Below are 16,257 nucleotides of genomic sequence, written 5' to 3' on the forward strand. Positions count from 1 at the left end.
AAATTCTCATAAATTTGCCAAAATTTTACATAATATCTATTTTTTTCTAAAAAAACGTAATGTATACAACCAAAATGTAAAGGAATTTCTTAGAAATAATAGACGTAATTTTTTTTTTTTTTTGCCCAAAACGGCACCGTAGAGCCGCGTGTGCTGAAAGCACAGCAGCATCCCCATCCCGCACCCCAGAAAATCCTTGCGCAATGCGGTTTATGTGACACCTCTGTCTCTCTCTCTCTCTCTCTCTCTCTCTCTCTCCTCTCGCCATTGACGACTCTCTCTCTCTCTCTCTCTTCTCATTCTTATAGCTCTCTGCCTGTTTTAAGTGTCGTAGTTTTCAACAACGCTCAAATGTTCTACTCTCACCAGCTTCTGGCTCGGAAAGCTCCCCTCGGACAGATATGGTGATTCAAATTTTGTTTTCCTTTTTATTTACTTTTCATAATTTAACCTGGTTTTCAATTTCTTCGTCTGTGAATTGTGTGTTTTTCTGCAACCTGTGTTTAGCTCATATTCACTGCAATTTATTCGACTGAATGGGAATTGGTTCTTACTCTGTTTTGTTTCTGTGAAATTTTCCTCCCATATTTGGTCATATTGAATCTGAATTATGTTTGTTTATGCAAGTTTACTCCTAATGCATTTGCAATCTCCATCAACTCTCTCTGTTTTCGTAATCTAACGAACATGGATCTAATTCAAGCTCTCTCTGTCTCTCTCTCTCTCTCTGTATGTGTGTAATCAAGGATGGCAGCGACAATGCACGCGAAGATCAATCGGAGGAAGCTGAATAAGCTCAACATCATCACAATATGGTGAGTTTTCTCTCTAGTTTCTATACCTATCATTCACTCACTTCAATCAAATTGATTTTCTTCAACCTCCTGACAGTGAAGAAATCCTAAATCCATCAGTTCCAATGGCTCTGAGACTCTCTGGAATTCTAATGGGTAAAGCTCTGTAAATTCACCTCAATTTCAATTTTCAATTTCTGTTCTCGACTAACCGTTGGCTTTGTTCGGCTCGTTCGTTCGTTCGTTCGTTCTCAGGTGGAGTAGTGATTGTCTACGAACGAAAAGTCAAGCTCCTTTACGGTAGGCTTTAGAATCTTATTTGTTTAGTTTTCTCTTTGGCGTATATCTGAATTGCAGAGTCTGAATAAGTTTTTCTGATGTGTTTTTGTAGATGATGTGAATCGTTTTCTGGTACGTACGTTTGTGAATTCCTTATGTCCTTTATCGATGATCGAATACACTCTTTTTTTTTGCTTAATTTAAATTTTGAATAACGAGAAAAATAATTCCATAGTAATTTGCGATTCTCTCAGGTGGAGCTAAACGAAGCATGGAAGGTGAAATCTGTTCCGGATCCGACCCTCCTCCCCAAGGGCAAATCTCAGGCCAAGTCAGTCCCACCTTCTCTTTTCTCCTTCTTCTTCTTCTTCTTCTTCTTCTTCTTCCTTAACAATCAGCGCAATTTAGCATCATCTAAGTATAGAGTGAAAATCGGTGCATGATAGAAACTTGATTCGTTTTGCTCATAATGGTGCATTTCATCGTGATTTTAAGTTTCAAGTTTCACTAACGGCGCACTTTAGCTTCTTCCTTAACAATCAGCGCAATTTAGCATCATCTAGGTATAGAGTGAAAATCGGTGCATGATAGAAATTTGATTCGTTTTGCTCATAATGGCGCATTTCATCATGATTTTAAGTTTCAAGTTTCACTAACGGCGCACTTTAGCCGATATCACAACGTTGAAGTGCATTTTCGCGGGAGAGAGGCGTGAGAAATAGGAAGGGTAGGATCGTCAATTCGTACAACTTTTGAATTCTCTCTCTCTCTCTCTCTCCATTTTCATATTTTTTTTTTGGTTGAAGGTACGAAGCCGTGACATTACCTTATAATAATCAAGAGGGAGAGCTTGGAGAGATCGAAGAGTCCCTCACTAACACAAGAACAATGATGGGTTTTCAACAAACTGGCTATATTGCCATGGTAACATTCCCTTTTTTTTTTTCTCTACGTCTTTTCTATTTTTAATTTTCAGAAGTTATGTATGTGCCAAAACCCCCAACCCAATTCACCCAAAACCCTGTAGGGCTAAACTAAAATCTCTGCTTGACCTTCCCATTTGTGCAGCGACTAGATAATGTCGATGAGCCTTACATTAACATCAACAATCCCAGTGAAAAAGATCAATCAGAACAATACCATCAAGGTTTTCTACTTTCTCCCATAACCTTTTTCTTCTTTGTGATCATTTACGCTGTGTTTAGTTGGAGACTTGAGAAAGGAATTTGGAAAGGGAAAATAAAAGGAGAGGTAAAATATGAAAAAAATATGTTTATATTTCAACTAATTTCACATGTATTTTTTCATTTTTCTTTCTAAATTTCCTAATCAAATCCCCTAACCAAACACAATATTAAACATGTTGATTTTCTGTGTTTATCATCATGCTAGATTTGTTAGTAATATCGTCAGCTAATCCTTCTTTCTCCCTCACAGCTGATGCCGCTAACATCACCTTATTTGATTCGTATCAGACAGATACGCGGCCATACCATCACTTTGAAAGGTAATTTCTGAATAATGATGTAATGTAAATTTTCGTTCGGGGGGCTTCTTACTCTACTCTCCTAAATGGTTATGTAATAACTCCTATAGTCCTAATCATATGTCCCAAGCAGGGAAACACTGCATTTTGGGTAATTCATGGGTTCGGCTTACTTTTTTTGGGGGGTTATTTTTTGAATGATTTGGCAGGTTTGATATTGAAGGGGACAATGAGACACAGTTGAATTTTAATTCTCAAGAGGACACTCAAATTCCAAGTACTCTAATACCCTCTCCACCACGTCCAGCAGGGCCTCAAAAACGTAAGCAACATATTAATGCTTCTAATTCTCGTAAACCTGAAAGTTAGAAATTCATATTTTAGTTAAGGATACTTACCATGTTGAACAGTAAAATTTTATCTCAAGTTCAAATGTAAGAAACTATGCTGGTTAGTGATCACTATAAAAGATCTTATTGTGTGTTCTCTTTGAATTTGAATTTGAAGTGACATGTTGAAATACTAGGTCTTTTATAATAAAAATTAAACATGAAATGATGATATCTATTGTACATTTTCTGAATAGTACTTTGTAGGGAATATGAAAACATGCATTGTAGGTTTTCAAATTATAAATACGAGCAATTTCACTTTTAAGATGTTGAATTTAACTTGCAATGCTTTTTTATGGAGTTTCTCATAATAACCTCCCTTAATAAGGCTAACCTTATTTGAGCAAAAAGGATGATATGTCCAATCTATTGAATGCATGACCTACTGATACATTTATGATGCATTAAACATGTTATTAAAATGAAAAAAGGCATATATGTTGTAGGATGAGTTTTTGATATTTGTTGCTTTTACCCATCCATTACCTAAATATGCATCTTTTATCATTTGCCAAGCAAAACCTTTACAATCACATGCATGAACATATAGTGCCTTTTTTTTTGGGAACTGGGAAAGCATGCCCAAAGGCTGAACAGATGGCATTTGAGGTGATTAGGGTAATATGCTTGGCTAATTCCAGCAATGCAACTTCTGCAACTGATATCAACTTGATAAATAATTGTAACAATATAATTCTTTGGTGCTTCCACTTGAGCTTTGGAGTTTGAAGGAGATCCTAATTCTTCTATTGAGAGTGGTGTGTCTAGATGCTTCTGCCTGTTAATCTGCCAAATATTGTAGCCATCATATATACAAAAAATTTACTAGATGCTATGTGACATTTTTTTTTGATTGGCACCGGGTTATCCGGTTCAAAGCCCAACTAATCCCCAAGGGTGTATAGGCTCTCAGTAAGGAGTTTCTAGCAAGCGCACCATGGTTAATTCAAGGATTTTTTCCCAGTCCGATGCTATGTGACATTCACATGCTGATTACTATGAAGCCCTCAAGTTAAATAGGTTAATAAAGCCAAGTATTATTTACTTACTGGTTAATAAAGCTTATATGTATGTCCTTCCTTCTAAGTTCATTAATGAAGCTCATAGGTTAATAGAGCTTCTAAGTTCTTGCTTCTTAGGTTCATTTATCAGTGACTAAGTATATATTACTCTTCCGCAAATCACAGAAACTGACTTCGATGCAAGCAAAAATCTTAAACCTTGGATATTGAAAAGCCTATTAAAATATATCATGATCAAAGACATAAAAACTTGAGAGAGAGAACTATTATCTGCCTAGAGATGCTAAATCAGGCCCTCTTGCAGCTGATGAAATCCTGGACCAGCATCCGGAAGACCAAGTCAATCAGCAATCTAATAAACAAAAGGAAGCTATTCAGGTAGCCTAAATTAAACATCTGTAAGTACTGTAACTGTGTGTGAAAATTAAAACAAATTTGTGATTCAAAATAAATTAACAAACCTGGAATGTGCATGTGATGTCATAGCCCCAGCAGGATCACCAGAGGCAAGGACCAACTCGAAGGAAAGCAAGAAAGCCATCAGCCTCTGCCATGGATTATGAACAAACTATCATCCCCGGTCACATATACCAATCCTGGCTTCGGAGTACTTCTGATATTGTGTCAAGAAGAGGAAGAAAGAGAAAGGCATGCTCTGATACGCACCTGCCTGTTTATTCCATTCTATATGCATAGACTTGGTGGGTTATTTAAATTCAATTGTGGCAAATTACCTTCCAATAAAATGCTTTCATGCTTTATCCATTTCAGATCTATGATGCCATGTCTACCATGGAGATAGGAAACCTCATGGAATTGCCTCCCGTAGCACTAATCTGTGGGCTTTCCACAACTGGAAATAGAGAAATACATTATCCAGCACCTCTTTTGGAACTATGGATGAGAAGTACCATACCTACCCGTGATTTGCCTTCTGGTCAGAGTTCTATGATAGTAGCTCTTAGAATTATCTTTATTAAAAGAATATAAAGGTAAAACTAATCTACAATTGGATGCAGGGAGGAAATCCCCACCCCAGCCTCCAGAACCTTCTTCATCATCACCACCAGATAGAGCACATTATACTGATCCATTGGGATTTGTAAGCCAATCTATTAATCTTTACTTCAGCATCTCCAAAAACATTCTGTACTCTCTCTGATAAAATACTTGAATGTGAAGCCTTTTGAAGATTTTCACAGTGGACTTGGCTCCCAATCATTGGGAGTTTCCAGAGAGAAGCTTCGGACAAATCTCAAAACTAACGAGATACCAGCGGAAGTCTTCATACCGGGGCTAAGCAACAACCTTGGGAACAATGGTGTGTGGGTGAATGAGGCCAATGTGATGGTCACGCCTGGAAATTCTGGTACATTATATTCTTATCATCTCTCTCTTTTCTCACAATTCTTTAAGATCAAGATATTCATGGCTGAATCTACTACAGGAGACGAAGTAAAATCTATTCCCAGTTCAGGATCTGGGCATGGTTTCCTGTCAAATAATTCAGATGTTAATTCAGGCAGGTTCGTAGAGTGTCATTTCTTACACTGTGAATCCATATAATTATAAGGTGAGACAAAAAAAAATGGTTTGTTATGCTTTCTCTGAAATTTTAGGTGAAATTTTATTTTGACAAGTCATAATCACTATATTCTAGTGCCTCATCAAAACTGTTTAGTGGTCGGTTTTGAATGAGAAGTTCAAACTGTTCAGGTCCAACAAGAAAAGGCCTTATTCTTCATCTAGACACGATGGGAGTGGCCTTGAACCAGTAGCTGAGGAGAATTCATGGCAGCAACCGGACCTGAGTTTCAAGTTAGCTAGACTATCTGAAAATGGCCTGACACCTGAGAACGGTAATTAGCTCATCTGACCTTTCCATTCCACTTAATTGCAAGCAATAGTAAATGACCTCATTTTAGCTCTCCTAGGATTGTTCAATTCTCATGTTTTACTTCTGCAGATCTCTTGGTGGAAACTGGACCTACACAAACTCAACAACCAATCTTTAATCCGCCCATTGACCTGATAACTGATTCTATTCGAATGTAACATTCTTTTTAAGATTCTACTGAACCACTCTATGTCCTATATTAATTTTCGATCTTTTAATTTATGCTTCGTATTGGACTTGATGCCTACAGGCAGCTCAAGACACATTTTGATACACCAGGAACCACTCAAACAGAATCCCTTAATGAGCTAGCCTTTGGATTGAACAAAAAGAAAGCAGCCCATCTCTTCTATCAAACTTGTGGTATCAACCCATCATGCTCCAAATTTTATTTTTATTTTTTTTGATTGAAAAATCTCTTTCTCAACTTGCAACAATTTTGACTCAATGGAATTTGATAAGTGAATGCTTTCTTTCTGTGCAGTTCTTGCTTCTCGTGATGTCATAAGAGTTGAGCAAGAGGTTCCATATGGAGATATTCTCATTTCTAGAGGGCTAAAGATGTGACGACGTCAAAATGAGCACCTCCAACATGATAAATTTCTTTGGTAATCCTTCTCTTGGATGGATTTCATGCAGACAAATTTTTTGGGTTTTTTGTCTAGTGACTTGCAATTAGAATAGGATAATTTGGGCACGGTCTTATTTAGGCTAGGAAAGTAAAAGGACTAGTTTTCGGAGGTACATATGGTTTTCTTGGTTTAGCCTTTTTCAAATCTAGTATATATTCTTGTAAGTTGCAGCAGTTAATTAGTAGGAGTTTTTATTTTGCTTGATTGTTAGAATTTCTGTCATTCAAAGATTTTTAGGTTTGGATCACTGCCATGATTTGCTATTCCTTCCAATGTGTTCATGAAGTTGAACTCTTCCCGACACTCACATTTAGTACTTTGGGCATGTTCAGTGCAGGCTTTGGCAAATTAAACATTTAGTACTTTGGGCATGTTCGGTGCAGGCGTTGGCAAATTAAAATTTGATAATCGGATTGTAGAATCTAAAAGTGCCCATTTCTTCAATAATCAATTTTTTTCGACTCTCATAATTTGTAAGCAAAAAATGGATCAGATAGTCTTAACACAAATTTTCTAAATAAAAAAGTTGTAAGCAGTTCCGTAAGTTACACCAAACTTGGGCTTCTTTTGTGGAAAGCTAGGATAATCAGAATTTGTTGCAAGAAAGATGAAGGGTGTCTTATAAGTCCATAATTTGTTATGTGTAGCAAGAAGATAGTTCCAACTTACCAAAACATCTAGTTTAATCAGTCTCGTTCATCTCTTTATATGAATTTATTTTTATAGAATCCGCTAAATTTATGACCGGGCACCAGATCTTGTGTTTAAAAAAAAAAAAAATGCATGCTCCTTGTCTCGTGCCTTTGAACTCATGGTCACACAATTTATTTTTAATTAATTTTAAATTTTTAAAAATTTAGATCCCATCCACCTTCAACCTATAGCCTAGTCCTGCCATTTTTCTTCATCCTCGAGTTTTGAAATATATCATAGTTGTGCCACTCTTTGCTATCTAGAAGGAAGACAAAGATAGTATGTAGTTGTTAAGCCCATTTAACATATAGTGACCCAAAGGTGTTTTTACAAAAAAAAATATTAATATAGGTCCAAAGATTGTATAATATCAAGTGTAAAAACTGCATTAAAATGTGTGAAAATATGTAAAAAATAAAAAAAATTCCGATGTGCAATACACACCGTATGCAATCCTGTACAAAATTACGTAAATTTTCACAAACTTACATAAGTGATCTCACAAAAATAGGCAAGTTAAACACAAATTTGCATAATCACGCAAGTTTTAATGAATTTATTTTAATTTGTATTCAATTTATGTATTTTTGTAAAATCACTTATGACATATACCTATATTTGTTTAGTTTTAATTATTGTAATACATGCTATATGAGAGGGTAATTTTTGGTAAAAATTAGGCCGAGCTATGAGATGGACTTTATGGCCCAAAGTATGAAGGACTGGGTAAAAAGGCCGAAAAGTTACTCCGGCCCAAGAGAGATAAAGTTACTCCGGCCCAAGAGAGACAAAGTTACTCCGGTCCGGAAGCAATTTGGAGTTCGGCCGGTCTCGGTGGTAGTCCGGTCATGATGTTTTGTGGTTAGAACGGTCAAAACCTTGCTACTCGGTAGCTCGGTCTAAACACACCATGGGTTGAACAGAAGAGAACCGAGATAGGAAAGAATAAAAAGAAGAACCAAACTAAGGATAGTTCGGCCTACTCTGTGGCTCAGCATAGCCAATTTTATCTCGGTCGTATGGTAGTTCGGCCATGGTAAAAACCATCCCACTTGGTTTAAGCAGTGGGGGGTGTTAAAGGATAAACATTATTCTACAGGAGTATGAATCCTAGAAGGACTCTGCATGGAGAAATAAAAGTTCTACTAGGATTGTGCCACTCGAAACTTATAAAAGCTCACAAACATCACCTTGGAGGAGGTAACACACAACTTTGCTTTCTGAATACAAAGAGCTTTGTCTATTTGTCAAGTTTGCTGACTTAGGCATCGGAGAGGTTTCCGGCACACACCCGCCGGCTAGCTCACGTTTGTGTTTTTAGGTGACAAAGCGACGTCGTACGGAGGAGCACAGACTTAGTCAACAGGATTATACGAGAAGAATTATTTCTTTCCCGTACAATTGGCGCCGTCTGTGGGAATAACAGACAGAACAAAACCTCTTGATTAAAGCTTCTCCCCTTTACAATCAATGGCACACATTGAAGAATTGCCGCAGTCCGCCGTCGACGGGCTAACTCCAGATGGAGGCGCAAGGCGTAAAGGATTACCTTCTGTCCCTCCCATGGCGGACTTGGAGTCCCAACGACATAACCCCAGGAGAGATACAAGGGGAAGGCGGACTCACAGCCCCCGTCAATCTCATTCTCAAAGTCCTGATAGGCAAAGAAGGAGGATTGACCCTCAAGCTCTGGAAGATCGCGTGAAAGATCAAGATGAATTGATAAGAAAGATGGCGGCGGACATGGAGGCCTTGAAACGCCAGATGAAGAAAAAAGAAGTGGCGACAGGAGAGGGGCGCAAAAACAAGACGCCCCCTCGCCACTCAGAAAATCGTAGTAGGAATACCACACCCTCACAAGGAGAGAGCAGAAGCCTCAGGACAGGCGACACTCAATCCTGGTCTTCCAGAACTCGTCACTCCAGGTCTGAGAGGACGAGATCTGAAAGATCATACACTGAAGGAAGCACGTATTGGCCCTCGCATTCGCACCAAACCAGATCTAGACAGACGGAATTACCCAGATCATCTGACTTACGAATCGTGCTCGAAGAAAAAGCACGATGCAAGGAGGATGCCAGGGCGCGGGATCCGCACAGAGTTTCTGCCCTACAGCGGTTGGCTCCTCAGACGCATGAAAGCGTCGAGGTTGGAATGCCAATACCGCGCCCTGCCTACGAACCAACGGACAAGGCATTAGCAAGGCTACAGACTTCACCGTTTGTTCCGGCGATTGAAAACGCGCCCCTACCATCAGGCTTCCTTCAGCCAAAATTCACTACATATGAAGGGAAGACAGATCCCTACTCACACTTGAGCCACTTTCGCCAAGTCATGGCTGTATACAGGCGAAACGAGGCCTTAATGTGCATACTCTTCCCATCAAGTCTTAGCGACCTAGGCTTGACATGGTTCGAGAAACTACCAAAAGGCAGCATAGCCTCTTGGGCACAATTGGCAGAAGCCTTCGTGACAAGGTTCCAAACAAACACTAAAACCCCGGTGGAGATCGACCAGCTACTCTCCATCGACATGGGCGATAAAGAAACCCTAAGATCCTACAACAGTCGCTATTGGGAGACATTCAATCAGATTGGGGACTGCCCCACCAATCTTGCCATTGCACAGTATAAAAGAGGCTTTCCAGTTGGGAACAGACTAAGGGACTCAATCACCATGACGCCACCCCTCACTATGGAAGCCCTGATGGAAAGAGTGCATCAGCACATCAAGGTAGAAGAGGATGGCGCATGTGCCAAAGCAAAATCTAGTGCGACCATAGTACCAGAAAAGAAGACCTCAGCGAAGGTCAATGCAGTAGATCGTCAGAGCAAAAACGGACGTGGCAGACGAGATAACGGAGAAGACCCGAATAAAAGATGGTTGAGAATCCGCACTGCCATAACCACGGTGTTCAAGAAACCGATATATCGGATTCTAAGCGAAATAAGAGATGAGCCTTTCGTCAAGTGGCCAGCCAAGTTGGGAGAAGCCCAGAAGGACTATGACGAAAGATCGCGGTGCACATTCCACAAAGAAAAGGGACACTGCACGGAGAATTGCACACCATTGAGACAACACCTGGAAGAGTTGGTGGCAGCAGGCCACTTGGACAAGTACATTGAAGGAGGGACGTAACCAGCCCCCTAGGATCACAATAACCCCAACGGAATGCCAATCGACGCCCCACCTCAAGGCATTATCAATGTGATACATGGAGTCTTTGAACCTGAGCGTGTATGCGAGCTTAGGGGATCAATCAGAAAGGCTGAACATTTAAGAGAGGTGCTAAGTGCCCAACCAGCCACAAAGAAGGGGAAGACAGAGGCAACAAACGTCATGTCTTTTTCATATAAAGACTTAGAACGGATATACTGTCCACACAATGATGCCCTAGTCGTCACTCTCCGAGTCAAAAATTTTGACGTCAAGCGAATTCTGATTGACCAGGGTAGTTCATGTGAAATCATGTACTACGAAACATTTAAACAACTGAAGCTACAAGACAAAGACTTGGCGCCTGCTGTATCACCCCTAATTGGATTCAACTCCATGCCAGAATGGCCCGTCGGCAAAATAATTCTTCCAGTTAGAGCAGGAGGTGTGACGAAACAAGTGGAGTTCTAGGTATTGAAGGTCCCCTCCACTTATAACATCATCTTGGGCAGAACATGGCTGCATGCCATGCGATCGGTGGCGTCATCCTACCACCAAGTAATGCGGTTCCCCAACGACACCGGTATAATTGAAGAAGTCTATGGAGATCAGATTATGTCAAAGCAATGTTTCGCCACGGTGAATGGCAGCCGCGCTGCCAAAGGATACGTTCATTCGGTGGAAGAACCTGAAAGCAATGAACTATTCGCAGATGTCGGCAAAGAGGCTGATCAGAAAGCGGTGGAGGACTTGGTGGAGGTAAAAATAGATGAAAAGAACCCGGATAAGTTCTTCTTGCTCGGCTCGTCGTTGTCCAGCACTGAGAGATTAGAGGTCTTGGAATTCTTGACCTCTAACATCGAAGTGTTCGTCTGGACACCCTACGACATGCCAGGCATTGATCCAAACTTCATCAGTCACCAACTCAATGTCCACCCATCCGCCAGGCTGGTCATTCAACGCACTCGCCAATCGGCACTTCACCATGCCGAAATAGTGGCGGAAGAAGTAGGTAACCTGCTGGAGGCAGGAGCAATTAGAGAAGTGCACTACCCAAGATGGATCTCTAACACAGTCGTAGTACCAAAGAAGAATGGCAAGTGGCGCGTCTGCATCGACTACAAAACAGTCAACAAGGCGTGCCCTAAAGACAGCTTTCCTCTACCACGGATAGATCAACTGGTGGACCTAACGGCGGGGCACAACCGACTTAGCTTTCTGGATGCATACAGAGGCTATCACCAAATCGCCATGCATGAACCAGACCAGGAGGTCACATCTTTTACAACTCCGAGAGGACTATACTGCTACAAGGTCATGCCCTTTGGCCTAAAGAACGCAGGGGCAACATTCCAACAAATGGTCACCAAGATGTTTGAACCATTGTTAGGAAGAACGATGGCCGGGAATCTGGGCTTGGTGATCCTCAAAGTTCCCAGACACCCAGAAAAAGTCGTCGTCGTTTAAGTCTTTATCCGGTGTGTGTTTTATTATCTTCTCTCGGCAACGACGTATTCTCAAATAGTAGACCCACCCATCTTCTTTTGAACCAATGGAGTATTAGTGGAAGATTTCGACCAGGCCAAGGTTTAGTCCGGCTTGGCGGTTCAGTTCGGCTATTCCCATAATGATGCGGTATGAATTGGTGGATAGTTGGGTAGGGCATAATCTAGTTTGCCTAAGAAACTTGCAGATTAAAGGTTGGACTGGAAATTGTAGTCTGGTTTCAATAATTGACAAAAGGGTGAAGGGGACAAAGCCTTCATTATCCCAAGGAATGACATCTTTTTCGGCTAAAGACAGGTGGACGTCATCAGGTATATTATAGTCTTTTCTGAATTCGGCTAGGCCGCCTGGAGTGTCTACTAGATACCTATATTTCCCCATTTAAGGTATAAATTATGAATAAGTTATATCAGTGCAAAAGTTGTGCTAAGTAGCTCTGTTGAGCGCACGGAGGAGTGCCTGGGCAACCTAAGTCTGCAAAGTAGAAAACAAAGGGGTTAAGCACAGATCATTGGACCGTGCTACAAATTAAAAGCAAGGTAAAAGAGCCCTACTTCAGCTTTGTGGACAGGTTCTATCTCGGTTCAGCAAAATGCTTGGTATCTCGGTTTGGGCAGGGTTTTTTATTAGCCAAGACCTTGGTGAGCATTTCGGCATACTGGCTTTGGAAACAATTTTGTTAGACCGGTTCATCGTCTAGGGGCAGCTTTCTGAGTTCGGTCTAAAAAACTAAGAAAGCTGGCTTAGCCCCAAAGGCCTAAATCGGTTGAACTATGAGTTTTGTTACTTCGGTTGAGCCTCTAGGGGCAGCTTTCTGAGTTTGGTTTAGAAACTAAGAAAGCTGGCTTAGCTCCAAGGCCTAGCTCAGTTGAATACCAAGGTTCCTAGTTTACTGAGAACAGAACTTCGTTCGGTAAGCATATCTCGGCTAAAGTGTATCTAGTTCGGTTATCGTCTGAATTGATCTACCTAAATATCACAAACAGTTTCCTAGTTCGGTTGGGACATGATTCGGGATCAAAAGCGAGTTTTCTATGGGATATATAACATATACTCATAGGTTCTACTGATTTTTCCATGAAAGTACAGAAGCAAAAACAAAAATGTACAAGCATGTTTCGCAAAAACATAAAAAGCAGAAATAAGAAAAACAAAACAGATTTTGTGAAGCTTACCAGAAGAAGATGAAGCTGGTGATGGGAGCAACAGCACTAATGAAGAACACGAACTCAGGTTGGAGAAGCAGAGGCACGAAGAGAGAAGAAGGTGAAAAGTGTGGGTGAATGATTCAAGGATAGAGGGGTTGTTTTGTGAAAAGGACGAGACAAAAAAAGCGGGAACTGTTCAAATTTTTCGTAGTACGAGGGCGGCGTGACAGCTGCCCACAGCCTATCAGAGCTTGCCACGTGTCATTGGAAAGTGAAGCGTTACAGTCACTGTGATTGAAGAGACGTTTTGACCGAACGAGTAGAGCCCGGAGTGAAATAAGCTCGGTTGGAGGGCTAAAGAGTTTTTTTAGCTCGGCTGGAGAGGCTAAACGGTTTTTTAGCTCGGCTGGAAAGGCTTAAAAACTTCAGCTCGGCTGGTAGACAGGTAATCCCAATCATGCTGTGCAGGTGGAATTAAGGGGCAATTGAGAGGGTAATTTTTGGTAAAAATTGGGCCGAGCTATGAGATGGACTTTGTGGCCCAAAGTATGAAGGACTGGGTAAAAAGGCCGAAAAGTTACTCCGGCCCAAGAATTGTAAAGTTACTCCGGCCCAAGAGAGACAAAGTTACTCCGGTCCGGAAGCAATTTGGAGTTCGACCGATCTCGGTGGTAGTCCGATCATGATGTTTTGTGGTTAGAACGGTCAAAACCTTGCTACTCGGTAGCTCGGTCTAAACACACCATGGGTTGAACAGAAGAGAACCGAGATAGGAAAGAATAAAAGAAAGAACCAAACTAAGGATAGTTCGGCCTACTCTGTGGCTCAGCATAGCCAGTTTTATCTCAGTCGTATGGTTGTTCGGCCATGGTAAAAACCATCCCACTTGGTTTAAGCAGTGGGGGGTGTTAAAGGATAAGCATTATCCTACAGGAGTATGAATCCTAGAAGGACTCTGCATGGAGAAATAAAAGTTCTACTAGGATTGTGCCACTCGAAACTTATAAAAGCTCACAAACATCACCTTGGAGGAGGTAACACACAACTTTGCTTTCTGAATACAAAGAGCTTTGTCTATTTGTCAAGTTTGCTGACTTAGGCATCGGAGAGGTTTCCGACACACACCCGCCGGCTAGCTTACGTTTGTGTTTTCAGGTGACAAAGCGACGTCGTACGGAGGAGCACAGACTTAGTCAACAGGATTATATGAGAAGAATTATTTCTTTCCCGTACACTATAGATTCAAGTCTTAGGACTTGTGAATGTATTATCACATGTGATCTCAATTTGTAATCTCTAAACAAAACTCACGAATGAAATATAAGGATTTAGTATGATGTTGACTTATGTTTTGTTGAGATAAAATATTGCTTCTACTTGTTAAGTATATTGATGTAGAGGTTTGAAATGAACAGTGATTATGAGAATAATCAGAGAGGGCAAACTATGTTAATGAGTCAACAAATTTAAGAAGATTAGAGGATGAGTAGCTGGGTGAGGGTGGAGCAAATGGCTCAAGAAGAAGGAAATGGCAATGCACAAATGGGAAACACATCCTCCAAATCCTCAGAAGTTCTCCTCTTGATATTGGGAAATGGGTCTTATTTATAGGTTTTTCCTTGGTACCAAAGGATACAAAGTGGCCAAATAAGGTAAAGACATGCGTCCCTAAGGATCATATGGAATATTCTGTCTTAGACTACCAGGCTGAGGTTGCTACGTGTCCCTTTGCATGTACTATATACTATCTATTTGGCACAAGTGCCTCAGTATGTGCACTATACTATCTATTTGACAACATTCGTCAACAACTTCCTTTTTGAACCTCAGCAAATGCACTTGCAGTAGTAATACCTGCTGATGCACTTGCCTTCTCAGTTCAGTTTGGCTAAGACATGCATTCTCAAGACTTTATAGCATGCTATCAGTCATGTTCGTGTTTACCTCAGCAACTCTTCCACTCTTAGACACCTAACCACAAACTCTCCAACTTCTCACAGCGAAAGCCATAGCTAGAGTCGTGCCTTGTACCAAGCCAAGGGGGCTTCCTTGGTCCTACCTATGCAACCAAGGTAGGTCCATGACCTGGGTATATAGGAAGGGAGTCCCTTACTTTCGGGTTGTCTTGTTTTCATCTTCACAAGGTTGTTGCTGTATATTGGTATCTCTGGGCCTGTTCTTAGCTCTAACCAGTAAGCTTTGGGGCCTGCTATTATCGCCAAGCTAGTAAGCTTCGGGACCTACTATCAACGCCGAGTTAATAATGACTTTCAGGCTTGCCATCAGCCCTATGTTGGTAATGCTTTGGGGCCTGCTATCAGCGCCAAGCATTAACCTCTATTTGTGGAGGGGAAGCCTCTCTCAAAGGTTGCTATCACCCTGGTGGAGTCTTCCCTCTACAAGTTAGTTACGGAGGTTGTAATTGTTGCGACAGCTATTTTTTTCGGCGAGTTCAAATGACGGTGCCGATAATACTAGAGATGGCGGTGCCAACAAAGTATCTCAGTAACTTGACCGCTGCAAGTGCTACCTCTTCAAGTTAGTTGTTGCGGTTTTCTCTTTCTCTCAGCAAGTTCAAATGGCGGCGTCGACAATACTTGGGGTGGTAGCACCGACAATACTAAGAATGGCGGCGCTGAGACAAAGTCCCTTAGTAATTTTATCGCCAAATGTTGCCTCCGCAACTTGACTTAGCCAATTTTTTTCATGGAGCTTGTTCGGACTTTTGGTGGGTTAAACCTATTTTGGCCTTCTGTTGACTCACTTCCTTCGGGTTTTAGCCTATGCTCCCTTAATCATTCTTGTTCACCCAACAAAGACGACTTTAGCACTTAGGTCCATACTTAATTTTTGTCCCTCCACAATTGATAATGAGGACTTTGTAATGGGTTATACCCGATGAGTCGGGTTTCATAAATTTGAAAGCATTAAATTTTATCAAATATTTTTTAAAAATTACTAGTTTGTTTCATCAAATACTTGTTTTGTCTTGATTTGATGAAAATTTGATATAAGTTTGATGAAATATTTGGAAGCCATTTTCACCAAAAAAATTTATCAAATTTAAATTTCATATAAGATTTGATGAAAAATTAGAAATGCTCTCAGTGCTTTTGAAGCAATTCCATTTATTCATTCACACATTGCACATTAGTTATATCTTTAAATTCTAACACAAAAGGGATAAGTGCTATAACTTAGACCAATAATTTTTAATTTAGAATACTATCTAAACTTATTGTACGGGTATTG

The 16,257-nt window shown here is 40.6% G+C and overlaps 1 protein-coding gene across 1 annotated transcript; it reads left to right on the top strand.

The window, feature by feature from the left end:
* The first annotated feature begins 351 nt into the window (after positions 1-351).
* Positions 352-6,746, top strand: SYN1 (Rad21/Rec8-like family protein). Its single transcript, XM_082885161.1, has 20 exons — positions 352-404; positions 747-815; positions 892-950; positions 1,050-1,094; positions 1,186-1,205; positions 1,328-1,404; positions 1,880-1,997; positions 2,142-2,220; positions 2,511-2,580; positions 2,769-2,923; positions 4,278-4,351; positions 4,460-4,645; positions 4,745-4,910; positions 4,993-5,075; positions 5,156-5,342; positions 5,421-5,499; positions 5,690-5,832; positions 5,940-6,024; positions 6,121-6,233; positions 6,355-6,746. The coding sequence occupies exons 1-20, from the start codon at positions 352-354 to the stop codon at positions 6,435-6,437; spliced, it is 1,944 nt and encodes a 647-aa protein (XP_082741287.1). The 3' UTR covers positions 6,438-6,746.
* Positions 6,747-16,257: the final 9,511 nt, after the last annotated feature.

Source organism: Camellia sinensis, chromosome 8 (genome assembly GCF_055761805.1).
Source record: "Camellia sinensis isolate YWXY chromosome 8, ASM5576180v1, whole genome shotgun sequence".
NCBI classification, from domain to species: domain Eukaryota; kingdom Viridiplantae; phylum Streptophyta; class Magnoliopsida; order Ericales; family Theaceae; genus Camellia; species Camellia sinensis.

Excerpts from the sequence above, each read along its gene's own strand:
- SYN1 (XM_082885161.1), top strand. The coding sequence starts at position 352 with ATGTTCTACTCTCACCAGCTTCTGGCTCGGAAAGCTCCCCTCGGACAG. Across the intron at positions 405-746 it reads GCTCCCCTCGGACAGATATG|GATGGCAGCGACAATGCACG; the intron begins GTGATTCAAATT and ends TGTGTAATCAAG. Across the intron at positions 5,076-5,155 it reads ATACTGATCCATTGGGATTT|CCTTTTGAAGATTTTCACAG; the intron begins GTAAGCCAATCT and ends TTGAATGTGAAG.